The sequence below is a fragment of the Mustela lutreola genome, chromosome 1 (assembly GCF_030435805.1).
Source record: "Mustela lutreola isolate mMusLut2 chromosome 1, mMusLut2.pri, whole genome shotgun sequence".
Lineage (NCBI taxonomy): Eukaryota > Metazoa > Chordata > Mammalia > Carnivora > Mustelidae > Mustela > Mustela lutreola.
In genome coordinates, this window is record NC_081290.1 from 289,954,635 (window position 1) to 289,980,744 (window position 26,110).

The 26,110-nt window shown below is 52.8% G+C and overlaps 1 protein-coding gene and 2 long non-coding RNA genes across 6 annotated transcripts; 2 read left to right on the top strand and 1 right to left on the bottom strand.

The window, feature by feature from the left end:
• The first annotated feature begins 2,134 nt into the window (after positions 1-2,134).
• Positions 2,135-8,753, top strand: LOC131818516 (uncharacterized). Its single transcript, XR_009348860.1, has 3 exons — positions 2,135-2,420; positions 4,680-7,448; positions 7,980-8,753. It is a non-coding gene; the product is annotated as an uncharacterized LOC131818516 (long non-coding RNA).
• Positions 8,754-8,976: 223 nt separating this feature from the next.
• Positions 8,977-13,949, top strand: LOC131818560 (uncharacterized). The gene is made up of 3 exons (XR_009348876.1): positions 8,977-8,991; positions 12,088-12,530; positions 13,784-13,949. It is a non-coding gene; the product is annotated as an uncharacterized LOC131818560 (long non-coding RNA).
• A 350-nt stretch (positions 13,950-14,299) lies between these two features.
• PSMD13 (proteasome 26S subunit, non-ATPase 13) lies at positions 14,300-26,109 on the bottom strand. 4 transcript variants are annotated; one of them, XM_059153080.1, is made up of 13 exons: positions 25,926-26,109; positions 24,746-24,824; positions 21,437-21,516; positions 21,297-21,352; positions 21,013-21,056; positions 20,743-20,829; positions 18,833-19,112; positions 17,798-17,877; positions 17,592-17,717; positions 16,093-16,155; positions 15,452-15,532; positions 15,254-15,370; positions 14,300-14,726 (listed from the first exon to the last, which is right to left on the bottom strand). In XM_059153080.1, exons 1-13 carry the CDS (start codon positions 26,018-26,020, stop codon positions 14,631-14,633), a joined length of 1,284 nt encoding a protein of 427 aa, XP_059009063.1. In that variant the 5' UTR covers positions 26,021-26,109; the 3' UTR covers positions 14,300-14,630. The 4 variants fall into 4 exon arrangements, with proteins under 4 accessions (XP_059009063.1, XP_059009074.1, XP_059009084.1 ...); XM_059153091.1 differs by having other exon boundaries at positions 21,437-21,471; positions 25,926-26,108; XM_059153101.1 differs by having other exon boundaries at positions 18,941-19,112; positions 25,926-26,107.
• Position 26,110: the final 1 nt, after the last annotated feature.

Sequence of the window (26,110 nt, forward strand, 5' to 3'; positions counted from 1 at the left end):
GATGCAAGGGAGAAGCTCAACGTCTCCGGAATAACCCTCTTCTCCCCTCACCCCTCCCCCTCCAGGTGGGGACCAGGCTGACCCTCTTGTCCCCACCTCTTCCCTTGCAGGTGGGGACTGAGGTCCCAAGAGCAAGGGTCCTTTTCCTCCTGGGTCCCACTTTTTCATAAAACCAAGCAAGAGGACCGGAAGTAGAGGAGAAAGAGCCACAGATGTGGGAGACGCCGTTCCTCCCCCTTATCCTGTGGATGGGGCAGGATTTCAGTAGTGGATATGTCTGTTAGTGATCTGTTGTAATTGTTGTGGCTTGTTTGTTTGATTGGTTTTTAATGCCCAAATCCAGGCGATAGGGGCGCCTGGGGGGCTCAGTGGGTTAAAGCCTCTGCTTTCGTCTCGGGTCATGGTCTCAGGGTCCTGGGATCGAGCCCCGCGTCGGGCTCTCTGCTCAGCGGGAGCCTGTTTCCTCTCTCTCCGCCTGCCTCTCTGCCTACTTGAGATCTCTGTCAAATTAAAAAAAAATCTTTAAAAAGAAAGAATGATACAGTTACGTGGATTGTAGGGATGGTTGGGGCTAGGGAGACACTGAGTCATTTTTTGAAAGTCATAATTGACTTAAAACACCACAGTAGTTTCCAGTGTACAACATGATGATTTGTTATTTGTAAATATTGCAGAATGATCATCTCCATAAATCTACCTAATGTCCATCAGCACACATACTTACAGTTTTTTCTTGTGTGAAGAATTTCAGGATCTACTCTCTTAGAAACTTCCAAATAAACAGCACTTAACTATAGTCCCCAAAATAACTGTCACTATAATGCTGCGCATTAAGTCCTCATGACTTCCTTCTTTTATCACTGGGGGTTTGTGCCCTTCGACCTCCTTCACCCATTTGACCACCTGCACCCCATCGGTGGCCACCGCCACCTGTTCTCTGGTTTGGTCTGCCCGTTTAGATCCCACGTAGGAGTGAGACTGTGGCATTTTTCTTCCTCCGTCTGATTCATTATACTCAGCATAGTGCTCTCAAGGTCCGTCGGTGTTGTTGCAAATGGTAAGATTTTCTTCTTTTTTGTCCCTTGTGTGTACTTGCCTCTTCCTCTGTATCCGGTCGTCCTCACGGGTCAAGGAACACTTGCCTTGTTCCCAGGTCTTAGCCTTGTGAGCAGCAGCTGTGAGGAGCGGGCTGGGGGGCTGGGGGGTTGCAGGGATCTTTCCAAGTTAGGGTTTTCCTTTCCTCTGGGTCAGTACCCAGCAGCAGAATTACTGGATCAGCAGGTAGTTCTGTCTTTAAGTCTTCGAGGAAGCTTTGTACCATTTTCACAGTGGCTGCGTCAGTTTACACTCCCACCAATGGTGCACAAGGTTTTCTTTTCTCTACGTCTCCCCAGCGGTTATGTCTTGTCTTTCCGGCAGCAGCCGTTCTGGCAGGTGAGGGTCATGTCTCGTTGCGGTTTGGATCGGGATTTCCCTGACGAGGAGTCGCATTGAGCATCTTTTCGTGTACCGATGGCCGTCTGGATGTCTTTTGGGAATAATGTCTGTTCAGATCCTCTGGACTTCTTTTGACCAGACTGTTCGGTTTTTTGCTTTTGAGTTGTGTGAGTTATTTATTTTTTTTAGAGAGAGAGAGGGAGGGGCGCCTGGGGGGCTCAGTGAGTTAAAGCCTCTGCCTTCGACTCAGGTCATGATCTTGGGGTCCTGGGATCGAGCCCCGCTTCAGGCTCTCTGCTCAACAGGGAGCCTGCGTCCCCCTCTCTCTCTGCCTGCCTCTCTGCCTGCTTGTGATCTCTGTCGGACAAGTGAATAAGTTAAAAATCTTAAAAAAAAAAATAGAGAGAGAGGGAGCACACAAGGTGGGTGGGGAGGGGCAGAGGGAAAGGGAGAGGGGAAGCCGACTCCATGCACTGCGGGGAGCCCAACGTGGGGCTCCGAGTCCGAGGCTGGAGATCATCCGCTGAGCTGAAACCAAGAGCTCTGCTGACTGAGTCACCCAGGTAACCCTGGTTATTTATAGATTTTAAATATTAACTCCTTATTACGTGTATGATGTGCAAATATTTGCTCCCGTTCAGTAGGTTTCCTTTTCATTGTCTTGGTGGCGTCCTTGGCTGTGCAGGAGTGCCCTCGGTCCGTGCGGTCCTACATGTTCAGCTTCTGTCGTCTTGGCTTTTGGTACCAAATCCAGCACTGACTGCCACAGCCCGGGCCAAGAGCTTACCACCTGTTTTCTCCCAGGACTTCTATGGTTTTGGGTCCCGCATTCATGACTGTAGTCCGTTTTAAGTTGGTTTTCGTGTGTGGTGGAAGAAAGTGGCCCAGCGCCACCCTCTGTGTCAGCTGCGTCTTGTTCCCAGCATCATCTGTCGGAGAGACTGTCCTGTCCCCTTCTGTGCTGCTGGCTCTTCTGTCGTTAAGTAATTGGCCACATGTGTGTGGGTTTATTATCTGTTCGGTTCCATTGAGCTCTGTTTTATGTCAAACACCATCCTGTTTGGATTATTACAGCTTTGTGATATGGTTTGGAATTAGGGAGCATGGTGCCTCCAGCTTTGTTTTCCTTTGTCAAGATTGCTTTGACTATTCAAGGTCTTTTGTGGATCCGTACAAATTTTAGGATTCTTTGTTCTATTTGTGTGAAAAGTGCCGTCGGAATTTTAAAAGAGATTGCACTGAACCTGTAGACCGCTTTGGGTAGTGTGGACGATTTAAGAAGCCGGGGCATGAACACAGATGCCTTTCCATTTATTTGTGTCATCTTTACTTTCTTTCATCCATGTCTTAGCGTTATCAGGGTACAAGTCTGTCTCTTCCTTGCTTAATTTTATTCCTAGTATTTTCTTTTTGTGCAATTGCAAATGGAATTGTTTCTTTAGTTTGTCTGTCTGATAGTTTGTTATTGGTGTGTATAAGCACAACAGATTTTTTTGTACGTTGATATTGTATCTTGCATCTTCACTGAATTCACTCATCAGTTCTAACAGCGGTGTGGTGGAGTCTTGGGGGTTTTCTATTATAATATCATGTCATTTGCAAATCGTGACAGTTTTGCTTCTTCCTTTTGATTTGGATGCTTTTTATCTCTTTTTCTTGCCTGATTGCAGTGGCTAGGACTTCCAATACTGCGTTGGATAAAAGTAACTAGAGCGGGCATCCTTGTCTTGTTCCTGATCTTTGAGGAAAAGCCCTCACTGTCGAGTGTGATGTTAGCTGGGGGCTTGTCATATATGGCTTTTCTTATGTAAGGGTGTGTTTCCTACTCACTGTGTGGAGCATTTTTATCACAAATGGGCGTTAACTTTTGTTGAGCGCTTTTTCTGCATCTGTCGAGAGGGTCCTATACTTTTTACCCTTCATTTTGTTAGTGTGCTGCATCCCACTGATGGACTTGTGGTTGTCGAACCACCATGGCATCCCTCACCTAACTCCCGTTTGATTGTGGTGTACGACTATGTTAATGTACTGTTGTTGAATTTGGTTGGTGATATTTTGTTGAGGATGTTTGCGTCTATGTTCGTCCGTTCTCATTGTCGAAATTGGCTGTTTGTATCTTATCTCTGTTTTCTTGGATAGTTGTACCAAGAGTATCTCAATTAATTGATTTTTCACTTTTTGGCTTTGTTAATCCTCTCATGCATTTATTTTCTACTTTTATTTATTTCCTTATCCTTTTTACTTTCTTGGAGTTTAGTTTATTGTTTTTCTACCTAAATTCTCGAGAGGAATTTTGAGATCGTTGGTTTTCAGTTTTTCTTCTTTTGCATGTATACATTTAAATCCATAGGTCTGGGATGCCTGGGTGGCTCAGTTGGTTAAGTGGCTGCCTTCAGCTCAGGTATGATCCCGGTCTTTCGGGATCGAGTCCCACATCAGGCTCCATGCTCAGCAGGGAGCCTGCTTCTTCCTCTGCCTCTGCCTCTGCCTGCCACTCTGTCTGTCTGTGCTCTCTCTCTCTCTCTCTGACAAATAAATAAAAATAAATTAAAAATAAATAAATAAATCCATAGGTTTCACTTAAGGCATGAATTTAGCTGCATCTCATAAGTTCTCATATGCTGTATTTTCATTATTCTTCATTTTTAAGTGTGTTTTTTCACACAACCATTTAAAAAATGTAAAAAAAAAGAAAAAGAAAAAGAAAAAACAAAACAGGGTGTCTGGGTGGCTCAGTGGGTTAAGCCGCTGCCTTCGGCTCGGGTCATGATCTCAGGGTCCTGGGATCGAGTCCCGCATCAGGCTCTCTGCTCGGCAGGGAGCCTGCTTCCCTCTCTCTCTCTCTCTCTGCCTGCCTCTCTGCCTGCTTGTGATCTCTCTCTGTCAAATAAATAAATAAAAAATCTTTAAAAAAAAAAAAAAGAAAGAAAAAACAAAACAAAACAAACCCATTCTTTACTCATAAGAGATACCAAAACAAGATGTGAGCTGAATTTTCTCTTAGGGAATGCCTTGCCAACTCTTGAGACAGCATGCGATTTACTGAGGCTGCTCTCTTACTCAGATACGGCATGTGACATTCATCCGTGTGGCAACGTGTCTCGGTGGTTTGTGCCTTTCCCTTGCTGAGTAGCATCCCCTTGTGGGGGCATTATATGCTGCTTTGTTCACTTAAAGACAGTATGTTTTGGACATCTGTCCATGTTGCTATATACAAATGTGTCTCATTCTTATCATTGCAGAGATGAACCAACAGTCATTTAACCGGTGCCCTACCAAGGCAAATTGGATCATTCCCGTTTTCCTGCTCCTATAAAGATTGCTCTAGGAAACAACCTGATGCGTGAGAACGTTTATGGTCACAGCAGGGATCGCTCGTGTCACTGCCACTCAGAATTGTGCGGTCCAGCCTCGTAGCCGGAAAGGGTGGGAAATGCGGTCCAGCCGTGCGTCCGGGAAGGCGTCCGGCTGCATTAACCCCTCATGTTCTCCGCCTTAGGAGCTGGAGTGCCGCACTGTTCAGTTTCTTGGCCTTTGTCTGTACAGACTCCACTCATGTCCCCACTGACCGGGTCAGCAACTTCCCCACTCCCTCCGGCGAGACTGCTCCCTGTGTGTACAAGTGGAGAATTCCCACCCTGGGAGTCCTGGCCCCCGCGATGTGCTGAAGGTTGCACACATTAATGTTCACTCCGTGCAGTGAGGTTCTCCTTGACAAGAGTATGAAGTCATGCCTCCTCCTACTCCCCAGATCTCGGTTTCTAGTGCTTTCGTCAATAAAAGGGACCAGCATCCTTCGCTGATTTTCGGATTGGGGCAGAAGATATGCTAGGTGAGCCTGGGGCATTTTATCTTGCCAGCAAGTAAGACAGTGTTCAAAACAAACAAATTAAAGAAACAAACAAAGCTCACGATCATGAAGCTATGTATGCCGATGGGACACAGGAGCCAAAAGAAAGAGCTCTCGAGGCCAAACCAGGGAAAACTTGAGCAACAAAGTAAAGTAGTGTTGAATATAACCCAACATATAAAGCAATTCCACAAGCTCATGCTGATATAAGTAATTGAATAAGTAACAAGTGGATAAAAATAGTAATTAATGATAACTGGGAGACACATACCCTACACAAAAGAATCCCTAGTAATTGGTGCAGAGAAGCTGCCCTCGAGGAGGTGGTGCACAACCACACACTCTAAGTGTGGGCTGTGCAGGGGACCTCCACCCGGAGAGCGCGGGGCAGAAGGGGTGAGCTCCGTCCAGAGAGCGCAGGACGGAATGGGGGCACATCCTTCCAAAGAGCTCAGGACGGGGGACCGTGAGCAACGGCACAGCAGAGACCCTGGACAAGCCCACTGCAGCCGGCAGGCCAGGCAGCATCACGGTGGCAAGTCCTGTCGGTCTCGTGTACCTGACATGACGTGATGACAGTGGCTCTTGGCCTCTGCGCCCATCCCCTCAAAGCCATGACCCCAGCGCAGTGGTGAGAAAAACAGCAGATTCCCAGACGGTGACACCCTACAATATACCCGACTGGTCCTCCTTCAAACTGTGAGGATCATCACAAACAGGAAGTCTGAGAAGCTGTCACAGCCCAGAGGGGCCCCGGGACACATGAGGACCGAATGTCATGTGGGGTCCTGGGTGAGGTCCTGGAGCAGGAGAAGGACATTAGAGGAAACGGAGGAAATCTGAGCAAAGTGTGGGCGCAATCAATAATGATGCATCAGTATTGGCTGATTAGTTGTGGCAAATGTACCGTACTAATCATATTAGTCAGGGTTCTCCAGGAAAACAGAATTAACAGGTTATAGGTGGTTATCGATGTAGATATAGATTTATTATAAGAAATTGGCTCACAGGTGCCTGAGTGGCTCAGTTGGTTAGGCAACTGCCTTTGGCTCAGGTCATGATCCCAGAGTCCCGGGATCGAGTCCCACATCGGGCTCCCAGCTCCACAGGGAGTCTGCTTCTCCCTCTGACTCTCTCCCCTCTCATGCTCTCTCTCACTGTCTCCCTCTCAAATAAATAAATGGAATGAAAAAAAAGAAAGAAAGAAAGAAAGAAATGGGCTCACATGACTGTGGAGACTGAGAAGTCCTAACATCTGCAGTTGGCAGCTGGAGCCCGGGGAGACCTGATGTGAAGTTCCAGTTTGAGAGTGGTAGGCTTCAAACCCTAAAAGAGCTGAAGTGTCAGTATGTGTCTGAAGGCAGGAAAAGACCCATGTCCCACATGAAACAGGCAGGAGGAGTTCCCTCTTGCTTAGGGAAGGGACAACTTTAAAAACAAAACAAAAAAAACCCCCAACAAAACCATCCCTTCAACTGATTGGACAAGGCCCACCCACCCTGAAGAGGGTCATCTCTTTCATTCAGTCGGCTGATACACATGTCAGTCTCATCCAGAAATACCCTCACATACACCCCGGGAAAACTGTTTGAGTTAAAGTCTGGGCAATGTATTGCCCATTCAAGCTGACATACAGATTAACCATCATGTAAGATGTTAATAATAGGGGACTTTGATGTGGGTTGTAGGGGAACTCTGTGCTATCTTCAGAATTTTTCTGTAAATCTAAAACTGTTATAAAAAACATTTTTTAAAATGCCAGAAAGATTTGAAACAAGAAAGATTCTCTTGCTGGCCTTGAAGTAACAAACAGCATGTTGTGAACTCCTTCCTGAGGGAGCCCTATGGTAAGGGTCTGAGGGTGGCCTCCAGGAGCAGAGGACAGTCCCCCGCCGACAGCCAGCCAGAGGTCACGACTTCAGCCCTACCCCCTCAAGGCTCTGAATTCTGCCAACAAGCAGTGCCCTTGGAGGAGGAACCTGAGCCTCAGATGGGCCCTGTAGCCTGGTGACCCCCGATGTCGGCGAGTGAGACCTGGGCAAAGGAGCAGCAACGCACACCGGGACTGCTGACCCTGGAAACACTGACATTATGAGCACACTGTTCTGAGCTGCTGGGTCTGTGACAGCTGGTTACACAGTGAGAGGAACGGATGTATCAGGTGACAACGGTGTGATGTGTTTCTGCTGTTAGGAGCAATGACAGGTCTGGGTCACATTAGGCATCATTTAATATGGTATATATTTAAGAAAAGAAAGTGTAATAAAGTTTTGTTTTCATTGCCGAAGGTGAAAGGTCAAAGCAGACAAAGGGCTTCTCTTCTGGACTTTGGTGACTGTATTTGTCAGGGTTCTACCAGAGAATCAGGACCAGCAGGATGTGTGTGTGGGGCTAGAGATGGGGAGGGGGTTGGGGGTTCCTCTAAGGAATTGGCTCATGTGGTTGTGGAGACCTGGTTGGTCCGAAATATGCAGGGTGGGCCGGCAGGCTGCGGGCCCAGACAGGAGCCTGTGGGGCTTGAGTCCAAGGGCCATCTGCTGGCAGAATTCCTTCTTGCTTGGGGAAGTCCGTGTTTGCTCTGTTAAGGCCGTGAATTGATTGAATGAGGCCCACCCGTACAGTGGAGGGTAATCTGCTTTACTCCAAGTCCACCCATTTAAATATTAATCTTGTCCAAAAATCACCTTCACAGGAACGTCCAGAATGTTTGACCCAGTATCTGGGCATCATGGCCCAGCTGAGCGGACACACAGAATTAGCCGCCACACCAGAGAATGGGCGGGCTTGTGAATCACCGACAGTCCAGTGGAACCAGCGTGTCTTGGGCATGTCGCCCACGGGGAGGGCCTGTCTGGGAGCGGGGCTTCAGCGCAGTGGAGTACAGAGGTGGGCTGAGGAAGGGGCAGCTGGCCTCTCCACGTGGTCTTTACCCATGAGCTCGGAGTTTCCAGTAAATGCTGCCACATAAGAAACACTTAGTGAAAGTCTGTCTTTGTGGATAAAAGGAAGAGGCTGAGTTTTGCAGTCTGGGTGAGAGTTGGATCTTTCTGGAAGTGGGCATTTAGTTTTGAATGATATTGCAGGACGCACCCATTTTTATATGACTTGAAATGGTTCTTAAACTTGTCCGTGTATCATGGTTCCTTTGGATGGCTATTGGGACAGTTGACAGGGACCGCCGCAGCGTTTCTACCTGATTTCTAACGAATTTCCAGGTGATGCTGCTGTTGCTGGTCCAATGTTTCATGTGATGAAATAGATCTGCTATAAAATGGGAATGTTTGGGGCGCCTGGGGGGCTCAGTTAGTGGAGCACTGACTCTGGATTTCAGCTAAGTTCCTGATCTCTGGGAGGTGGGATCCGGCCCCCGTCGGGCTCTGCGCTCGGCAGGGAGTCTGCTTGTCCCTCTCCCTCTGCCTTTGTCTCTAAAATAAATACACAAATAAACACAATCTAAAATAAGTGATATCCAAGTGTTTGCATGACTGTGCATTTTTTCAGGGTCCCTGTGCCTTGCGTCAGAGCCTGCTTTATCCAGCAGCTTCTGTGATTCCAAGTATGGACACAGGGTGGTGCCATGCGCCCACGGAGTCACCCTGGACCTTCCGGGTGCCCTGGCAGCTTTGAGTGGGAGGTTGTGTGCAGGTGGCTGGTCTCTCCTACCCCCACCCCCCTGGAGCAGTAGGGTCAGGTCCAGGGCAGAGGTAAGAATGTGCTGAGTGTGGGTGAAGGAAGGAGGTGATGGTGGAGATTCAGGTGACAGGGCTACTGGGTCTTCCTGAGCCCTTGGGAGCTCTTCCTGGAGCCACTCCTGACCAGGACAGGCTGGAACAGGCCTGGCTTGCCTTGATCCCTGGGCCCTGCTCCCTCTCCTGGTTTCTCCTGCTGTTACAGGGCACTCATCTGACCCTGCACCCTCAGAGCCTGTCACTTTCTTGTTCATTGTGGACCGCCCCGCCACTTGGTCAACACTCTTCTCCGTGGGCCATCTCATTTTCCTTACAGCTGGAGGAGGAGAGTCATTCAGGGCACAGAGCAGTGCTCTGCGGAGGCTCAGTGTGGCCTCAGAGCCACGAAGGAAGAGGCCAGACCAGGGTCCCCACCTCAGCAGCGTCTGTGTGCTCGAGGCAGCAGGGTCTGTGTAGGGTTTGGTTTGCACAACTGGTTCCGGGGACCGAAAACCCAGCCAGGTTGAGGTCTGCATCTGCGGGTAAGGGAGCCCCAGGAGCTATGTGAGCACGGAAACAGGTCTGTACTTGGAGAGGCTAGACAGCTGAGGCTGGTGGGAGTGGATGCGAAGGCCTGAAGGTGACGCAGGGGGTGGACAGAGCTTGAGGGGGAGGCCTGGGACTTTCCTCTCCTTTGGGTCACAGTCCCCCGCCCTCCAGTCCTGGCCTTCGCCAGGGCTTCTCCATGTAGGAGGCCCCCATCTCCTTCCACTCCCGCCCCCCCACCCCCAAGGCTGGGAGAGCTCGGGGCGGAGAAGGCCTTCCTTAGAGCCAGTCCTGGGTGGTTGGGGACAGCAGGATTTCTCTGTGAAAAAAGAAACGCTGTAGGCTGCCTGATTGATGGTCTGGCCCATGGTCTTATTCTTGACCGACCCCGAAGGTGTAATTAAAGGTTTAGGCGGAAGGGATTATTCCAGAGGAGGGGCCGAGCCCCCCCCCCCCCCCCCCCCCCCGCAGCCTGAGGCTGGCATCTGCGTGTGGGACTCAGCGTTGCCGGAGATAACATTCAGGACACACTCCCTCCTCCAGCTTCCCAGGGCTCCCTCCTCTCTGGAAAACTGAGATAAAGGAAGACGGTGGAAAGCCCAAAAATGAGCCCCACATTTAGACCAAGTGTGGTTTCCAGGGAAGAACACATGCTAAATCACGTTTCCCATGCTGCGTGCTCAGACCAGCAGCTCGCCGTTTCTAATGATCATATCCGTGTTGGGGGTGACCACGGCTGAGTCTGGGCTCAGGCGGCCTCTGCCCCCCAGCTACTGGCCTGTGCCCACGCTGATCCGGTCTGGAGACAGCTGAGGAGTTCGCTCTGGGCTGTGGACTTTATCCCCGTGCATAGTAATCTAGGTCGTTCTGACAGCAGAATGAAACCCTGCCCTATTCCTTCTCGTCTGACTCAGCTGTGTGCTCCTCAAGACAGGCCAGTGCTGGCCGTGGAATGGAAACCACATGTGTCCCTCCGACTCCAGCCTGTCCACCGCCCCGACCCAACTCTCCATGTTTCCCTACCTTAACCAGCCTTCCAACAGTGAAAACCTGCCAGACGCCCACGGTTCTGTGATGACCCCAGCAAAGTCCTTGCCCTCCTGGGGCTTGTATCCCTGCTCTGAAAGCAGACCATCAAGAAGGCACGTTTGAGGAGAGGTCAACGGAACAGGACCTGAAGGGTTTAAAAACACGTGGCGAACGCTCCAGTGTGGGGTGGGAGTGAGGTGTGTCTGGAAGAAGGCAGGAGGCGGGCATTAGGGTATAGGGAGCAGGCGAGGCTCGGTCAGACCACTCCGGCCTTGAAGGCCATGGAAGGGAGGCACGGGGCGCCGGGGTCGGGGGGAGGCTGAACATGGCAGTGGTAGGAGCTGGTTGCTCCCCAGGGGCCGTCCGGGCTACTGGGTGGGGCAGTGTCAGAGGACATTTTCGGGGCTGGACTGGTGAGGGTGGAGGGTCGGCTTGGTGGGGTATGGCGTTGTGGGTGACCCGGTGTGCAGTGTGAGCACCGGAGGAAAACGAGGGTGAAGCTCGGACATTCGACCTGAGCACCCGGGAAGGGAAAGTGCAGGGGACGAACCGCAGGGCCTCGGGAACTCCACCAAAGCTGGGGACAAGAGTCAGCCTCAGTACACCCTAAGTATCATGACTGATGAGCAGTGGGGGTGTCACGGCCGAAGGGGGTCTGGAGAAGGTGGATGGAGAGATTGCACAAATCCTGGGGTTGTCAGTGATCAGGCCGGCTCTGCATGAGTCGGGAGGAAGGCCAGGGGCTCGGCATCCAGCAGCCAAGGGCAGAAGGGCTGGAGAAGCTGCTGGGGACTTGAGCATCAGACTCACCCCAGGGGCTCAGGGCCCCTGTTCTTCTGGAGGACAGTAACTGGGGTTCATAGTGAGCCACATCTGGTCCTTCCATTATCTCAGGGAAATCAGCAGCAGGGTCTCTGATAAGGGTGTATGTGTGTGTGTGTGTGCGTCTGTGTGTGGGGGGTGTTGCTTCAGAGAGAAGGTGTGAAATCGTCTTGCAGAGCAGGAAAACACACTGTGGGTGTTTGCTGTGGGAAGAAGCAAGTAAGTCATTTTCCGCATAAATCAGGGAGGAGAGGCGGGGAGGCTCCGAGCTCACGCAGGGCAGGCGGGCAGCTCACAGACCACTTCCCCCCGGGGCCCGTGGGCATCGGGACCCAGTAATTCGGCCCTGGGAGCCTGTCCCCACAGGTGGGCCCAGAGGCAGGGTCCTAAGTGCCCCCTGACCCCTGAACTCGCACTCGCTAAATGTCTGCTGACCTTCCCACCTCTGTTTGTCCACGGGGCAACTGTGAGGGTCTCCTCCAGGACCAAAGGCTGTCATGTCAGTGAACACAGCATAGAGGCCGCTCAGACCTACCACGTGCTGGGCCTGGGAGGAGCAGGGCGCTGGGAACAGCCAGCGTCCATCAGTTAAGAGTCAGAAGGCTAGGTAGCCCAGCCAGGAATCCCTGAGCTAGAGAATTTTAAAATAGCTCTGCATGGGGAGGTCATCTGACCCTCCAGATACTTAAGGTGCCCTCTTGACTTATGTCACTTTCCCCCTCTTGCATTCTCAAGCTCTTTGACTTCCCTACTCCTGCTTCTATGTTGAGGGTCGTGGTCACTGAGAAATGAAGGCCCTTTGCCGAGTGGGCCAAGCCTGCCTGTGCTGAGAAGAGCTCGAAGCCCCTCGGGTGCCCCAGCAGGGGTGGGGCCTGGAGGCTGCTGGACTGAGGCTGGCTCTCACCACTTCCAAGCAGGAGTCCTCTCAGCCAGGCAGCGTGACAGGAGGGGACAGCTGCAGCTCCCTCCTTGAGCTATAAAAAGCCCCAACAGCCGAGTGAGTAGAGGGCACGCCAAGCAGATACACGGAACTTAGCTGGACTCCGGGGGAGCTCGGCTCCACTATGATGCTGAGGTTACCCTGTGCCCCCAGGCTCCTGCAGGCCTCTCTGAGGGCCTGGGTGGTTCCCAAGGCACATGTCTCCACCAAGCCGGCCCGAACACCCACATCTCCCACGGTAAGTCTTCCGCTGCGGAGGGGTGCTGACCTGAGCGGTGGAGTGGGACGTCCTGCACTGTCTTGGGAGACGAGGTGGGTTTGGGGGCAGGACACAGAAGGCCAGGCTGGTAAAAGGGAGGAGGGATGTGTTCTCAAGCCTGTGGCTTCTAGAGGTGATCCTCGAGCTAGAACACAGTCCTGAGGCTGGGACACCGTTCCGACTCCAGGAAAGAGGTGCTTACATCCCTCACCTGGAGGTTAGGCTCCCAAAGCAGCTGGCAGAGTCAGTGAGGGGACGGTGGTCTCTGTTTGCAGGCCCCCACTTGCCTTCTGGCCAATGAGGGTGCTAAGAGCTAAGCTGAAAGGGCACTGGTGTGGACGCCAGCTTCACTGTCCATTCAAGGGGACGGTGGGCTGCTCTGAGGGTCTGTGAGAACACAGGCGAGAACACAGAGCTCGGTCATCCTTGGGCTCCGGGACAGCAGATAACTACCTCTGAGTTAAGCCTCAATAAAACAAGGTCTGGAAGGTCAACTGCTCAAGGTCATATCACTGGTGAAGCAAAGATCTGAACCCAGCTGAAGGGCCCAGTTTTGGGCCAACGTTGTTCTGAATCTGCTGGAAGGTGAAGTCAAGAGGAAGAACTGCATCTGACTCTGTTTGAGGGACCAGGGAGGGACGACGGGGCCCAGGCTCCGTTTCAGGAGGAATCCGAGGGGAGGGGAGGTAGCCAGGTGGGAAGGCTGGTGTGCTTGCGTGTGTGTGTGCATGTGCACACGCGGTACGGGGAGTCCATCTCCTCCTCCAGCTTCTGAGCGGGACCACCAGCCAGGGAACAGGCCCTGCCCTCTCCCTGTATGAGCGGCACCTCCACCGTCCCTTCGCCCCGCGCTGCGCCTGACACGTACACGCTGTGCCCAGGCAGGAGTTCAAGGTCGAGGCACAAGTGGCCTGGCCAGGCAGGCTCTCGGGGGCAGGGGTGATGGGAAGAGGTCCCGCGGAGAGACTGGAGCCCAGGGCGGTCAGTCTAGGTCTTTGCAGAGGCCGTGCGCATGGACGACTGCAGTAGTCCCTGCTCGTGCGGACTCTGGGCTGAGCTGAGGGGTCCCCCAGGAGCAGAGGGGGTGGGGCAGGTCTCTCTGGACCACTGCTCTGGTGGGAAAAATCCCACCCTGCAGGGCCAGGGGACCCAGGGGCAGGTGGACAGCCTTCCTCAGTGACCCAGGAATGACCTCATGTGTCACGGACTCACACGTGCTTTCCTTGACCCAGGAGCAAGCCATTGGACTCTCTGTGATGTTCCTCAGCTTCCTGATTCCTGCAGGCTGGGTCTTATCCCACCTGGACAGCTACAAGAAAGGCTCCGCGGCGTGACGGCTCCGCAGCTCGGGCTCCAGGCGCACGACGGAGAATTGCATTAAACCCCTCCCCCACCTAGTGCTCCCTTGGTGATCGTGTGATTTGTGTACGAGCGTCCCCGTCTCTGGACACTCAGCACTGGGTGGAGGGCTGCTTGGGACACCTGGGCCCCAGAAGCCCCGGGCTGGGAGGGAGTGGGTCAGACACCTCTGTCAGAGGACAGGGGTCCCCTCGTCTGAGCCCCGTGAGATAGGACTTGCTTCCTTGGCCCCAGTGCCCTGTATGTGTTGAGCCGCCCTTTTCCCAGGGCAGGAGAGGAGGACGGAGGCCAAACCCCCACTGAGTCCTATCTCCCGTCTCCTGCTCTCTGATCTCCGAGGCCCAGGCTTGACCTGGGAGCTAAGGCTGAGGAAACAGAACCACGAAGAGGACAAAACAAAGGCGTTTATTACATTCTCACATGACACAAGAGGTGTTCCCACCGATGGAGGTAATGGAGATGAGCCTCCAAGTGGTGTCCCCACGCGCTTTCGGGCTACTCCTTCTCATTCCTCGGGGCACATGTACACTCTTGTCTGCCTTATCACCGGAGACCCGTGACCCCTCCCCACCGTGGGCTACGGGAGACACCTACAAAGGAGGCTTCTCTCTGTGGCCAGGCACCCTGTCAGCCACAGTCTTGCATTCACAGCAAGGAGAACAGTCCCCACCCCCACCGAGTGCAGATGTTCCTGGTGGCCACAGACGGGGAGGCGGGGGACTAAGTGAGGATGTCGTGGGCCTGGTGCTCCACCAGCATCTCCATGCTCCTCACGTCCGTGCACCAGAACTCCAGGCGGTCCTTCATCCCCTTGATCTGAGGCAGACCAGGACCACACGGGTGTTAGGATACGTAGCAACCCCAGGCATCCATCTCCAGCTAAGTCTTTAGGGCAGGACTAATCAGAGCTGGGGGAGTGGGCTGTGTGAGAGGGCGTGACCCCCGTCAATTCTTACCACAAGGACATTTAAAAAAACTTGCATGAAAGAAAACAGGCAAGAATAGAGGAGATCCACAGGGTTAAATTTCCGGCCAACATGGACAAGACGGATCTGAGCTCAGACCACAGAACTAGGAACGTATCTGATCAGAGTACCAATTTTAAGATTAAAAGGCATCGTCAGCACAACAGCACTGTAATTACGATAAGCTTTTAAATGCAGGGTTCAACCCCAAGACTTGTATTAAATTAGGCTCCCTGAAAAACCCTCCCTCCCCACAGCAGTAATACACTCCCGAAACCCCGTCAGTACTGCCTTCTTCCTACCGGGCTTCCATCCAAGCGAAACTAAGACAGCAGATACCGTCCCAACCCCCCGCCCTGGGGGTGAACGATGTGTTACCTGCTGCAGATCCAACACGCGGGGCTGCACCCAGGTCATGTGAACCCGCTTATCCACCTCGTCAATGCTGCCTTTCACCAGGCCCACCGAGAGCGCCTTCATCACCAGCAACTCCACCTGTGCAGAGAGCGGCCGACGTGAGTCACCCCAAGCAGTGCTCGTCGGAGCTCCGACCCCCCCTGGGTCCAACAACTGTACCTCGTTCACAGTGATTTTAGCACTTTTGGCAATTTCTTCAAAAGTGAGTTGTCTGTGATTGGCAGGTCGTGTGAAAGTCATCTGAAAAAAAAATTTGTTAACTATGTTTCCAAATGAAAACTGTCCGAGAACTGACCGATAAGGATGTTTTTGTCAATACTTGCTCCGAAAGTATGCCTATTCCTATCCCACAAACTGAACTCTTCCTTAACACCAGCCCTGTACGTTTATTGGGAACCGGCTTCACGCAGCTGTCCGCAATGGTTGGTATTCGCGCGCAGAGCAAGCGCTTGGGGCCGCGAGTCAGGGCTGTACGTGAGCTGGAGACCGTGTGGTGGCCCAGAAATGTACGGGCCGTTCCCTCAAGGAGCTCAGATTCTGACAGGAAAGCAGAGGAGCATGCGGAGAGGTGTGTGCGCTGTGACGTACAACGGGGGGAGGGAGGCTACTTCAGCCCAGACGGTCAGGGAACACCTCTCTGAGGAGGGTCATCTGAGAGGAGACGCAAATGGTCGCAGAAGACAAAAGGAAGGTGGTGGAGGGGGGTGCGGCCGGAGTGCCGCTGCGAGAGGCCTGGAGCCTGCGGGGCCCGGTGGGCTCGGCTGCAGGGTCTGGAGTCTCGGTGGTTCCCGCACGCTCACCTCCATGAGGCACAGCAACTGGATCTTCCTCAGAAGCTGAGCCTCGTTGGCTGCTAAATCAGGCTGAGAAGGAGAAAGACACCAGTTACATAACCTGCACCTCGATTCTTCCTACAGACGGAAGGAAGAGAAACCCCGCACGTCCAAACACGGTATACCGCGGGGTCGCGGAGGCTCACTTTTCTCAGGGCGCCGTCAACGGCTGCATCCCCGAAAGCCCGTGCTCCCGCCTAAGGCACGCGCGAGGCGGTGGGTACTAATGCCTCAGACGCCGGGGGCAGGACCCAGGCACAGGCGCCACAAGGAAACTTTTGGCACAACAAGGCAAGGACGGACCCGCCCTGAGCAGGTCCCAGGGCACCGCCTGTGCGGTCTGCTCCGTGGAAATGGGGCCTCCCAGGAACACAGCCCCTAAGCTGCAGGGAGGCGCTCCGAGCACAAAGACGGCAGAACTTCGGAAAACGGCACTGCCGCGAGGTCCGGCACAGGCCCGTCCACACGACCCGCACCGCTGCCCCAGGTAGCTCACGGGTTACTGCCGAGCAGAGACCAGAGACAACGGGTTCCCTGCCTCAAGCACGGAGGAACCCCTACGCCGACGCTTCTGCCACAGGGACAGCCGGGTCACTCTTCCGAGGGCCCACTGCCCCCGGACACGGCTCCTGCCACTCAGAGGCTGCTGGCAGTGCACCTCTGAAGCTCCGGCCGGCCGTCCTTCTTCCCAAGGGGCACACGTTCTCCCAGGGACCAACGCAGACTAGAAGACCGCAGAGAGCGGAGCTTGCTTCCTGCCTCTACTCAGCTCCACTATGTGTGAATTCTACAAGTTTATTTTCAACTTTGAGAAAACCGAAGTTTCAGAAAAGTACAAAAACAATAATCCCCATCACTACGAACAGCTTCGTAATATTTCCTTCTAATAATTTAAAAAATAAACTCAGTACAAAAGCTCAGGTCCTCGTTAACACCTCTTCTCCCTAGTCCGCACCTCCCAGCGGCTCCTCTCCTGGCCCGGTGCCCTCGCCCCTGCTGACCCCTTTCCCTCTACACGGCCCGACCCCACCACCCCCTGCATGGCCCACTCCCGTTCCGCACAATGGCCTCGCCTTCCCAAACCCTGGGCTCTCCCCGGCTCTCCTCACTCACTCACAGACCCTTGTCTGTTCAACAAATGCTAAAAGCTGCCACATCCTCTTCACTTGGCTACATTCGGCTTGCCCCGAAGACCAGACACAGAGCATTACTTCTTCTGTGACACCTGTCCGCCAGATGGCACTCCCCTATCACATTCTGTTGGCAGGGCCGCGCACCACCACAGCAACGAGTGACTACCGCGACTGGCCACTTAACCCCCCGCTCGACAGCAAGACTGGCCTGTCTTCGTCTCCTGTCTCCCCAGTGCCTGGGCTGTAGAGGGAGGGCGAATCCCCGGGCAGGTGCGGGCTGAAGGACAGCCAGCGACGCTGCAGGAGTGCTCAGCTGTCCTTCCCACGACTGACCTGCTGGCCCCAGGCGGTCTTCAGCGTCTGGAACCTCTCTACATTGCCGCTGTTAAAGGCATAAAGGGTGTCGATCAGCCACTGCCGGTCGGTGGTCCTCAGGGACTCCAGCACGGGGTGCATGAGCTGTGAGGAGGACAGGGTTAGCCGGCCGAGAACCGCCAGTCGCCCCCTTGCTAAGAAATCTGTGCCCAGGGTCCACTTACAAGTTCTCCAAAGTTAAAAACTCCCTCGCCAAGAAGTCCTGCTAGTCCCAGCGTGAAAGCTCTCTCCTGCTGCTCAGACACTACGGCAACAGCACACCTCCAGTGACACCCCCGTTAGGAGATCAGTCCTGTTTGGCTTTAAAAATCTCATAAAAAAGTAAAGAAACCATTCCCTGTAATGGTTCTATCACAAAGCCTTAACGTGTTTTTGTAAAAACTTTTATCTCTTTTATTGATTTTATTTTTTAGAGAGGGAAAGTGGGGAGGGGCAGAGGGAAAGCCAATCTCAAGCTCATCCCAGGGCCCCGAGATCATGACCTGAGCCCAAACCAAGAGTCGGACGTTTTCAAAGTTCTGAGCCACCCAGGTGCCCCATTAGTCATCTCTTTTATAGCACTCGCCTAACTCAAGTTATACCTAGGACCACGTATACAGGTTTTGTGGGGAAGACATTCATTCGTTTACTTATTTCTACCTAAGTATGTGACTCTACGTGTATTTGCAACTAACCTACTTCCTGGAAGCATCACCTCACATGTCTCGTTCCGTCACCTCATTAGCCTCTTCGGAACAGCGTGAACGTACTTCCTGTTCCCATACAATTCCCCACTCTCCTGACTGCACTCCTTGCTTTTTCCAGGATGCTTTTCTTGAGATGCAGGAACTAACACTGCAGTACTGTGTTTAAGGAGCTGCTGGTGTCCACAGCAGCTTCCACAGTGAACCGTGAGGAACATCTCAAATGGGCTCCCACAGTCCTTGTATTTTCCCCCAAACTTATCATTCACTTTCTTTCCATTTCTCAGACCCTTGAAGGACTTTTCTAAGGTACGTGCCTGGGTCTGGTTCAGTTTTCGCCACCAGAGCCTCAGGTGCAGGGTCTCACCGCGCCCTTCAGGCTGCAGAGGCCAAGGGAGACTCGAGGAGGACCAGTGAAGGGCGACAGGGCACAGCCTCGTTTTCACCTGCGCTAAACGCCCACGGCAGACCCGGGGAGGAACCGACACTGGTGCGGCTCTCTCCACCCTCTCCCACCTGGGCCTTCCTCAGCGAGGGACGCACACGCCAGAGCAACTTCTGACAGCTGCTGGCACGCCTCCAGAGCATGCTCCTTCGACAGCGACTTCCACGGCTCCACGTTACCTGGCAGATCCTTGATGTCGACACAGCCCAGAAACCGCAGGGCATCTTTGTAGTAGGCTGCGTGGTTTCCGACTGTTTGGTAGTATTTACTGGAGAGGTCGTAGAAACGGCTGTGAACGGACGTCACACCAGGGAGGCTGTTGAGCATCTCTTCCACATCCTCAATTGTTTCCTATGCGCAGAAGCAAGATCGCCCTCCTTTTTAACCGAAAGCACTTTTAAGGCAACATATGACACAAAGACTGATGGGACTATGTTAAAATGGAAAATTCAGTTCATCCAAGACACACACGAAAGAACGAAAACGAGCGACAGACTGGGCAAAGGCATCTACGGCACACGTGACACAGCAGGGGTACGGCCCACACTCTAGGAGAAATCTTAACAAACCAACAGGAGGAAAGCGACACAAGGAAAAATGGGCCAAAGACAAGACATTAACAGGCAATTAACAGAAGTGGAGACCCGAATGGAGTGGTCACGAGAGCCCCAGTGAGACGGCCCTTCACCTCCACCAGACTGGCAGGAATTTAACAGTCTGAAAACACCACGTGTGGCCCTTTGGAAGTGCCAGTGCGGTGCCGCCGGGCAGTGCGATGCCAGGGAGTGTGCGCCATCTTGCGGAAAGGCTTGACCACACTTGGTAAAGGCGCACGGCACACACTTCATTACACCTGTGCCCTCACCTGTAGGCACATGTGTTGGTGTGATTCTGCCCGTGTATACACAAGGCACCGGGCACCGAAATGCTGGTAACTAACAGTGCTGTTCGTGACAGGAGGAAACCCTGAATCCCTTCCACAGGAGACAGATGCCCAGGCTGCGAAACAGTCACCACAGTAAAACACCCAACAGCGGCAAGAGTGAACGGCCCCGCACCAACACACAGACTCTCCAACCTCACACCGAGCCAGTAACTTAAGACAATGCCACATGTCACCTGACTCACACCCGATCCACAGAGCGTCAGGAGCCCCACAAGCATGAGGACCACCAGACCTGCGCACCAGAGCGCTGCTGGGACAGGAACGTGCTCAGAGGGCCCCACGGCTCCAACCGGGCAGTGCTGCCTCGACAAAATTCTTTCCGTAATATTTTATGGCTTTTAATAGGTCTTAAATATTTCAGAACAAAACGTAGTAAGTATGCACGCAGGACAGGACTGGGAAGCAGTTAAGAAATACGATGAGAATACCAACACCTACCCAGTATTTTCTCAAATACTGTGGATACCAAAAACCCAAACCCAAACTCAAACTCCAAACAAATGCAGGTAGTCTGGTTCAACAAGATGGACTGACCACATATAAGTTGGCCTTACAGCCACCCATTTGGTCCCCCAAATTACACTAAAATGGAAATAAGAAACAGACAGGGATTAGGAGGCAGACAGGGTCGGGAGCAGCCTGTGACCTGTCGTGGTGAGTGGGCTGACCCTGGTCCACGAGGGCCCACACGGACAGTCTGAGGCTGCCTGGACCCTCCTGCTGACAGACGTGCCCAGGGCAGTCCTCTTATGTTAAAGGGGAACAAGTCTCATAGCAGCAACTGATTCTCAGTGGTTTGGGGAAACAAAACCAAAACCAGCATGCACGCCTGCACGCACAGAATGACGGGGCAAAGAACTGTCAGCACTGGGAGTCTCAGAGAGAGGATGTGTGTGAGAGCTCTTGGTGCTGTGTTTGCAACTTTTCTATGCTTTAAAACCACTTGAAAAGGTAGAATGGACAAATAGGATTTTCCCCCTAAAACTCTAAACCACTTTGTAAACCAAAGACAAACCTCTATTATGGCAACCTTACCTTCGTGACCTGTAGGTCCCCGATGTTTAATTTTAGAGCCCCAATCGCAGTTTTACACAGGATCACTGCCTCATCGCTGCTCTTCACCTACAGACGTCAGACACAAGAGGACCTGAGAAGTGTGGGCAGGAGGCGAACAGAACATCTGCACACTGGCTCCACTTGTGTGACCAGAGACACGCTGGTCTCTGTAAGGTACGTGTGGCAAGTGTGGACACAAAACTGTAAGTCACACATGTTCTCAAGATTTGACTCAGACTTCCTATTTACCTTTTCTCGAGTCTTTTCCAGAAAAGTAAGAGCCACATTGGGATCTAGAAAAGGCAGAAGAACAATGTCAGAAGAACCACCAATAGAGTATTCTTAGAGATTAGTTCCTACCAACCACAACACAGGCGGGATAATCTTGAGGCTTACATCATACAATAGAACATAAAACGTATTTTAGAACCCGGTATTTTCTATCAAAATGTAAACGTTCAATTATCTTGTATTTCAAAATCATTTTGATTGCCATTTGGATCTGCTCCTTTATGACACAAAGTGAGACTCACCAGTCATCTGTCTGACTACGTGAAGAATGATTTCTACCAGGGACAAAGGATTCACCCTGAAATAAAAAACACCAGTCTATGATTGTTGTTAAGCTTCAGTGTTTCATGTTTAAAGTCAAAAACTGACAAAGGTGTTTTACCTGTGTTCAAACTCACTGATGAAGTTTTCATAGAGCTGCGGAACCAGAACATGTAGCGTAAGTACAGGATGTCTTTCATTCTGCAAAATCAAACATGACCAGCAGGCCCGCCACATGGCAGGTGCTGCAGAAACGGTGGTGGAATGACTGGAGACCCACACATGGGTTTATTAACCACCAACGCATTACTGAAGAAGCTATGACTCTTTTCCCTGGTAATTAGACCCCTGACCTTTAAGAATCTCCTAAAACAGATTATCAGTTTGAAAGACTCAGTAACCTTCCGATTTTAGAGGGCTGCAGCCGATATGACCAAATTTATTAGCCATTCAGCAAATACTCGAGTACTTACTCAGACTCTTTGCTAGATACTACAGACACAGGATACGGAAGATGAAAGTCTGGCATTCAAGGATTCCTGACCTAACAGAGCAGACTTATAAACAAATAAATGACAGGACCATGAGTTTACAATCGAAGGAAAAAACCCCTCGTAGGTGGATCTACCAAAAGGAGAGTTTCCAAAGATTATTCCAGAAATGGTGATAACTGAGTTTTAAGAAGGAAGAACATTGGAGAGCTGGACAAATCTGGAGAGGAGGCATGGAGTTGGGAGAACATTCCGGACAGGAACAAACACGCGCAAAGCACTGAAGAAACCCTGTGCTGTGTTTCAAGAGCACTTCTCAAGGGCACAAACAGTGGGAGGTACTGGGGCTTTTCCTTGTCCTGAAGGTAAGCCCGAGTCCGTGGAAACACATGACCACACGTCCACTTTACAAGCATGACTGCAGGCAGGGCGGGTAGGGTAAGGGGGGAACAGACGGAGGGACAGAGACCAGCCGAGGCTACTCGTCAAGACAGGAGTGAGTGAGTAAGAGCAGTGAGGGCAGAGGAAGGGTCCGAGAGGTTCGCTGGTCACAGGGAGGGGAACGGACAATGACCTCGGAGGTGACTGCTGGGTAACTGGGCAAAATGGGAAGAGGAGCATCCAGATAGGGTCAGCTTGGATGAGGAGAGTCTGCGATTCCTCAGCCACGGGTGACGAAGAAAATGTGGGGTCTGTGCACACGGAGCGTGGGATGTTATTTAGCCATAAAAAGACAACACGGATGACATCGAAAGGCGTTCTGCCTAGTGAAGTCAGTCAGACAAAGAAGGACAAATACTGTGTGACTTACTTCCACGTGAAATCTAAAAAAACTGAACTCACAGATACAGAGAACAGACTGGTGGTTGCCAGAGGCAGGGGATGGGGGGGTGCAAGAAATGGCCGCAGGTGGTGAAAAGACACAGATGTCCTGTCATGAGATAATTAAGTCCTAAAGACACGCTACAGCAGTGACTCTAGTGAACCACACTGTGCTGTGCATTTGGAAGTTACCAAGAGAGCAGATCATAAAAGCTGTCATCACAGGAAGGAAGAAAGTCTAACTGGGAGACGGATGTTAGCTAGACTTACTGTGACCATTTTGCACCCCTCCCCCAAATCATCACACTGTACATGTTAAACTAATACAGCATGACACGTCAATTACTTCTCAAAAAAACTTGGGGGGGCGGTTAGAAATGCCCCTAAAGCATCAGTTAGTTATTTAAATCTGGCAACCAGCAAGGGACACCGGGGTGGCTCAGTCGGTTAAGCGTTTGTCTTTGACTCAGGTCACGATCCCAAGGTCCTGGACTGAACCCTGCATCAGGCTCCCTGCAGAATGCAGAGCCTGTTTCTCCCTCAACCTCTGCCTGCCACTCCCCCTGCTTGTGCTCTCTCTGTCAAATACATAATCTGGTACCCAGCAGAGAGCCATCTAAATCAAATGGCTTTTTCATTACAAAGGACTATTTCAAATATATATTTTTCAGTAAGAAAGCATTCTCAACTTTTCTTATTATTTTTAAAGATTTTATTTATTTATTTGATAGAGATCACAAGCAGGCAAAGAGAGGAGGAAGCAGGCTCCCCGCTGAGCAGACAGCCTAATGTGGGGCTCGATCCCAGGACCCTGAGATCATGACCTGAGCTGAAGGCAAGAGGCTTAATCCACTGAGCCACCCAGGCACCCCTCTCAACTTTTCTGATACCCGTTATAATTTATGCAAAAACCCCTCCAAAAGTAAAAGAAACTCAAAATTACTACTGGTCACTCCAGATTCATGAACACTATGTACTGGAAGTTCTGTGGGCCGAGTCTCACCAATTTTTCAAGGTTTGCTTGCCCACTGAAACAGTAAACACCAGTCTGCTGACCTGCGTAAATTTTATGTTACATGGGGTTGAGGGAATATTTTCTAGGTAGAAAGTGATTTAAAGACAAAAAAACAAAGGATAGAGATGAAGAATCACGAATTATTCATTGTTATGACATAGAACCTTAGGGAACAAATATTATGAAAGCTCTAATTCATCATTTTCCCACATAATCCAGAAGACAGAATGCCCGGCAAAATCTTTAGGTTTACCGATGAATACAAGTTCCTTTGAAGTAGTAAAATGTCAAACTGGCGGGTATAAAACACAAGAAACTCTTAGGACCCCAGGTGTAAGCTTCGCTGCGGGCACGTATAAAGTGGTGTATCCAGGGCGAGTACCTCAAGCCAACAAGAACTAGTGCTGGGCTCCAATGCAGGTGTAAATCTGATTTACTCAGAATCTGAGAGAAAGGCATCAAAGAGTAAGATGTTAAGAAAGACCTGGGGGCGGGTGTCTGTCAGGGACTACGGGGAAGGCTTGGGCAGAGAATTTTGTTTTTCTTCCCTGTTGACAAAATGCTAAAAGTGCTCACTAAAGAGGACTCCCCCCTCCAAGCCTCCCCACCGCTGAGGGAAGCACAACAGAGGATCTACCTTCCACACCCCCTAAGACAAAGCATTTGGGCGGGCAAGCAGAAATCAGTGAGCGGAGGAGGGTGATGACGGTCACCTGTAAGACTCCTCCACTATTTCCCACACCCTCCCCCCCCACCGACCTGAAGAGCAGTTTCCAAAAGTGCAGTACTGAAAAAGAGGGTCTACGAGCAGTAAGATCCGGGGCATCCTGGGCTAGAAGACCGCGTCTCAGGCAGCGACTTCAGAGGAAGCCACACTGTATTTGAAGCTACTTGTGCCACCGACTAGCTGTGACCTAAGGCAAGTCACTCCCTCTCCGGTGTGGGCCTCCACATCACAGGAACAGGGAAACAGCAGGGCCACCTGCCCATGCTGTCGTAAGGGCGCAGCAGGGACACTGACTGTGAGGAGCTGCAGTGTATTAATGGAATGCTCAGCTACTATTTTTAAAACTCCTTTACACTGGTGCGGCACATCATTTACCTTAATGAGGCCATCTCCTTGGGCAAAGCATGGGTCCTGCACAAAGTCAAGCACCTGGAGCGTCAGCTGATGCCACAACCTGAAAAAGATAAGGCCCTCAGACGGGTCAGCTGGTATCCGGGGGCAGACGCCCCGGCCCTGACAGTCCCACGAGCACCCAGCGGTGCGGCCTGGGGAACAGGAAGCCAGTCGGAGCGGGTGCTAACGGGCCTAGCTCTTCTCCCGGAGAACCCTTTCCAGACGACCTCAAGAGCTCCTGCGAGGTGGGCCTGAAAACACGGATTTGGGGTCACACACGTGTACGCAGAAATCTGGCCCTTCTACTCTATCTCGGGAAGCAGCTTCAAGTGAGCTTGTTGCCTCCACTACACGGGGTGCACGAAGCACGAACCGGGCAGACGCTCGCACCCTCTCGGGAAGCGGCCGTCTGGAAGCCCGAGTCCGCCTTCCAAGCACGGAATGAAGCGCCGACAGCAGGAGGCTGCGGAGCGGCCCCCGACACGCGTCCATCTTGCCGGGCGCCAGGCCGCCGGCAACGCCCGCGCGTCACTCGGCGCGCGTGAAGAGCGGCTGGGGGCCGCAACGACCCGCTGCCGAACCCACCCTGCGTCTACCGAGGCCCGGCCTCGGCGGCTTCGGGCGCACAAAGCCCAGCATGGGGCGCAGTGGAAGCAGGGACCACGCGAGGGCCGGCGCCGCTGAAACCCAGGGCGCGACCAGCCGCAGAAGCAACAGGGAAACACAGCGGCTCGGGGCTCCGGCCTCTCCGCTGACCCAGACGGCGCAGACCCAGCCGCGCGGCGGCGAGGCCGAGACCGGAACCGGCTGCTCACGACGCGCGGCGGCGCGACCTCGGAAAGCGCCTCTGCTCGTCCGACCGCGGTCGGGAGCCCGCCGCAGCCCCTCGGCCAGGAAGCCAGGGAGGCCTGGGCGCCCCGCGCTCCGCCTACGGCTCTGCTCCGCAGTCCCCGCGGGCCGTCGGCCCTCTCCGCCCTCGGGCACCTCGGGCCGGGCCCGCGCCCCCTCTCCGCCCTCGGGCACCTCCGGCCGGGCCCGCGCCCCCTCTCCGCCCTCAGGGCCGAGCACCCTCGGCCCCTCAAGCCCCCCCGCCCCCGGGCCCGGCGCCCTCTCTGCCCCGCTCTCCCGGCACTGGGCCCCGGGCCCTCGGCGGCGCGCTCACTTCTTCGTGTAGAGCTCCTCCAGACGGTGCCACACGGCAGCCTGGCCGGGGCCGGAGCTCTGGCTCTGCTGCAAGAAACCAGGAACGTCCTTCATGACGGCAGGAAGGCCGGGGCCGCTCGCACGACGGAGACGGTACCCGCGGGGACGGCCGCCGGAAATGCTCACTCACTTCCGGCGCCGCGG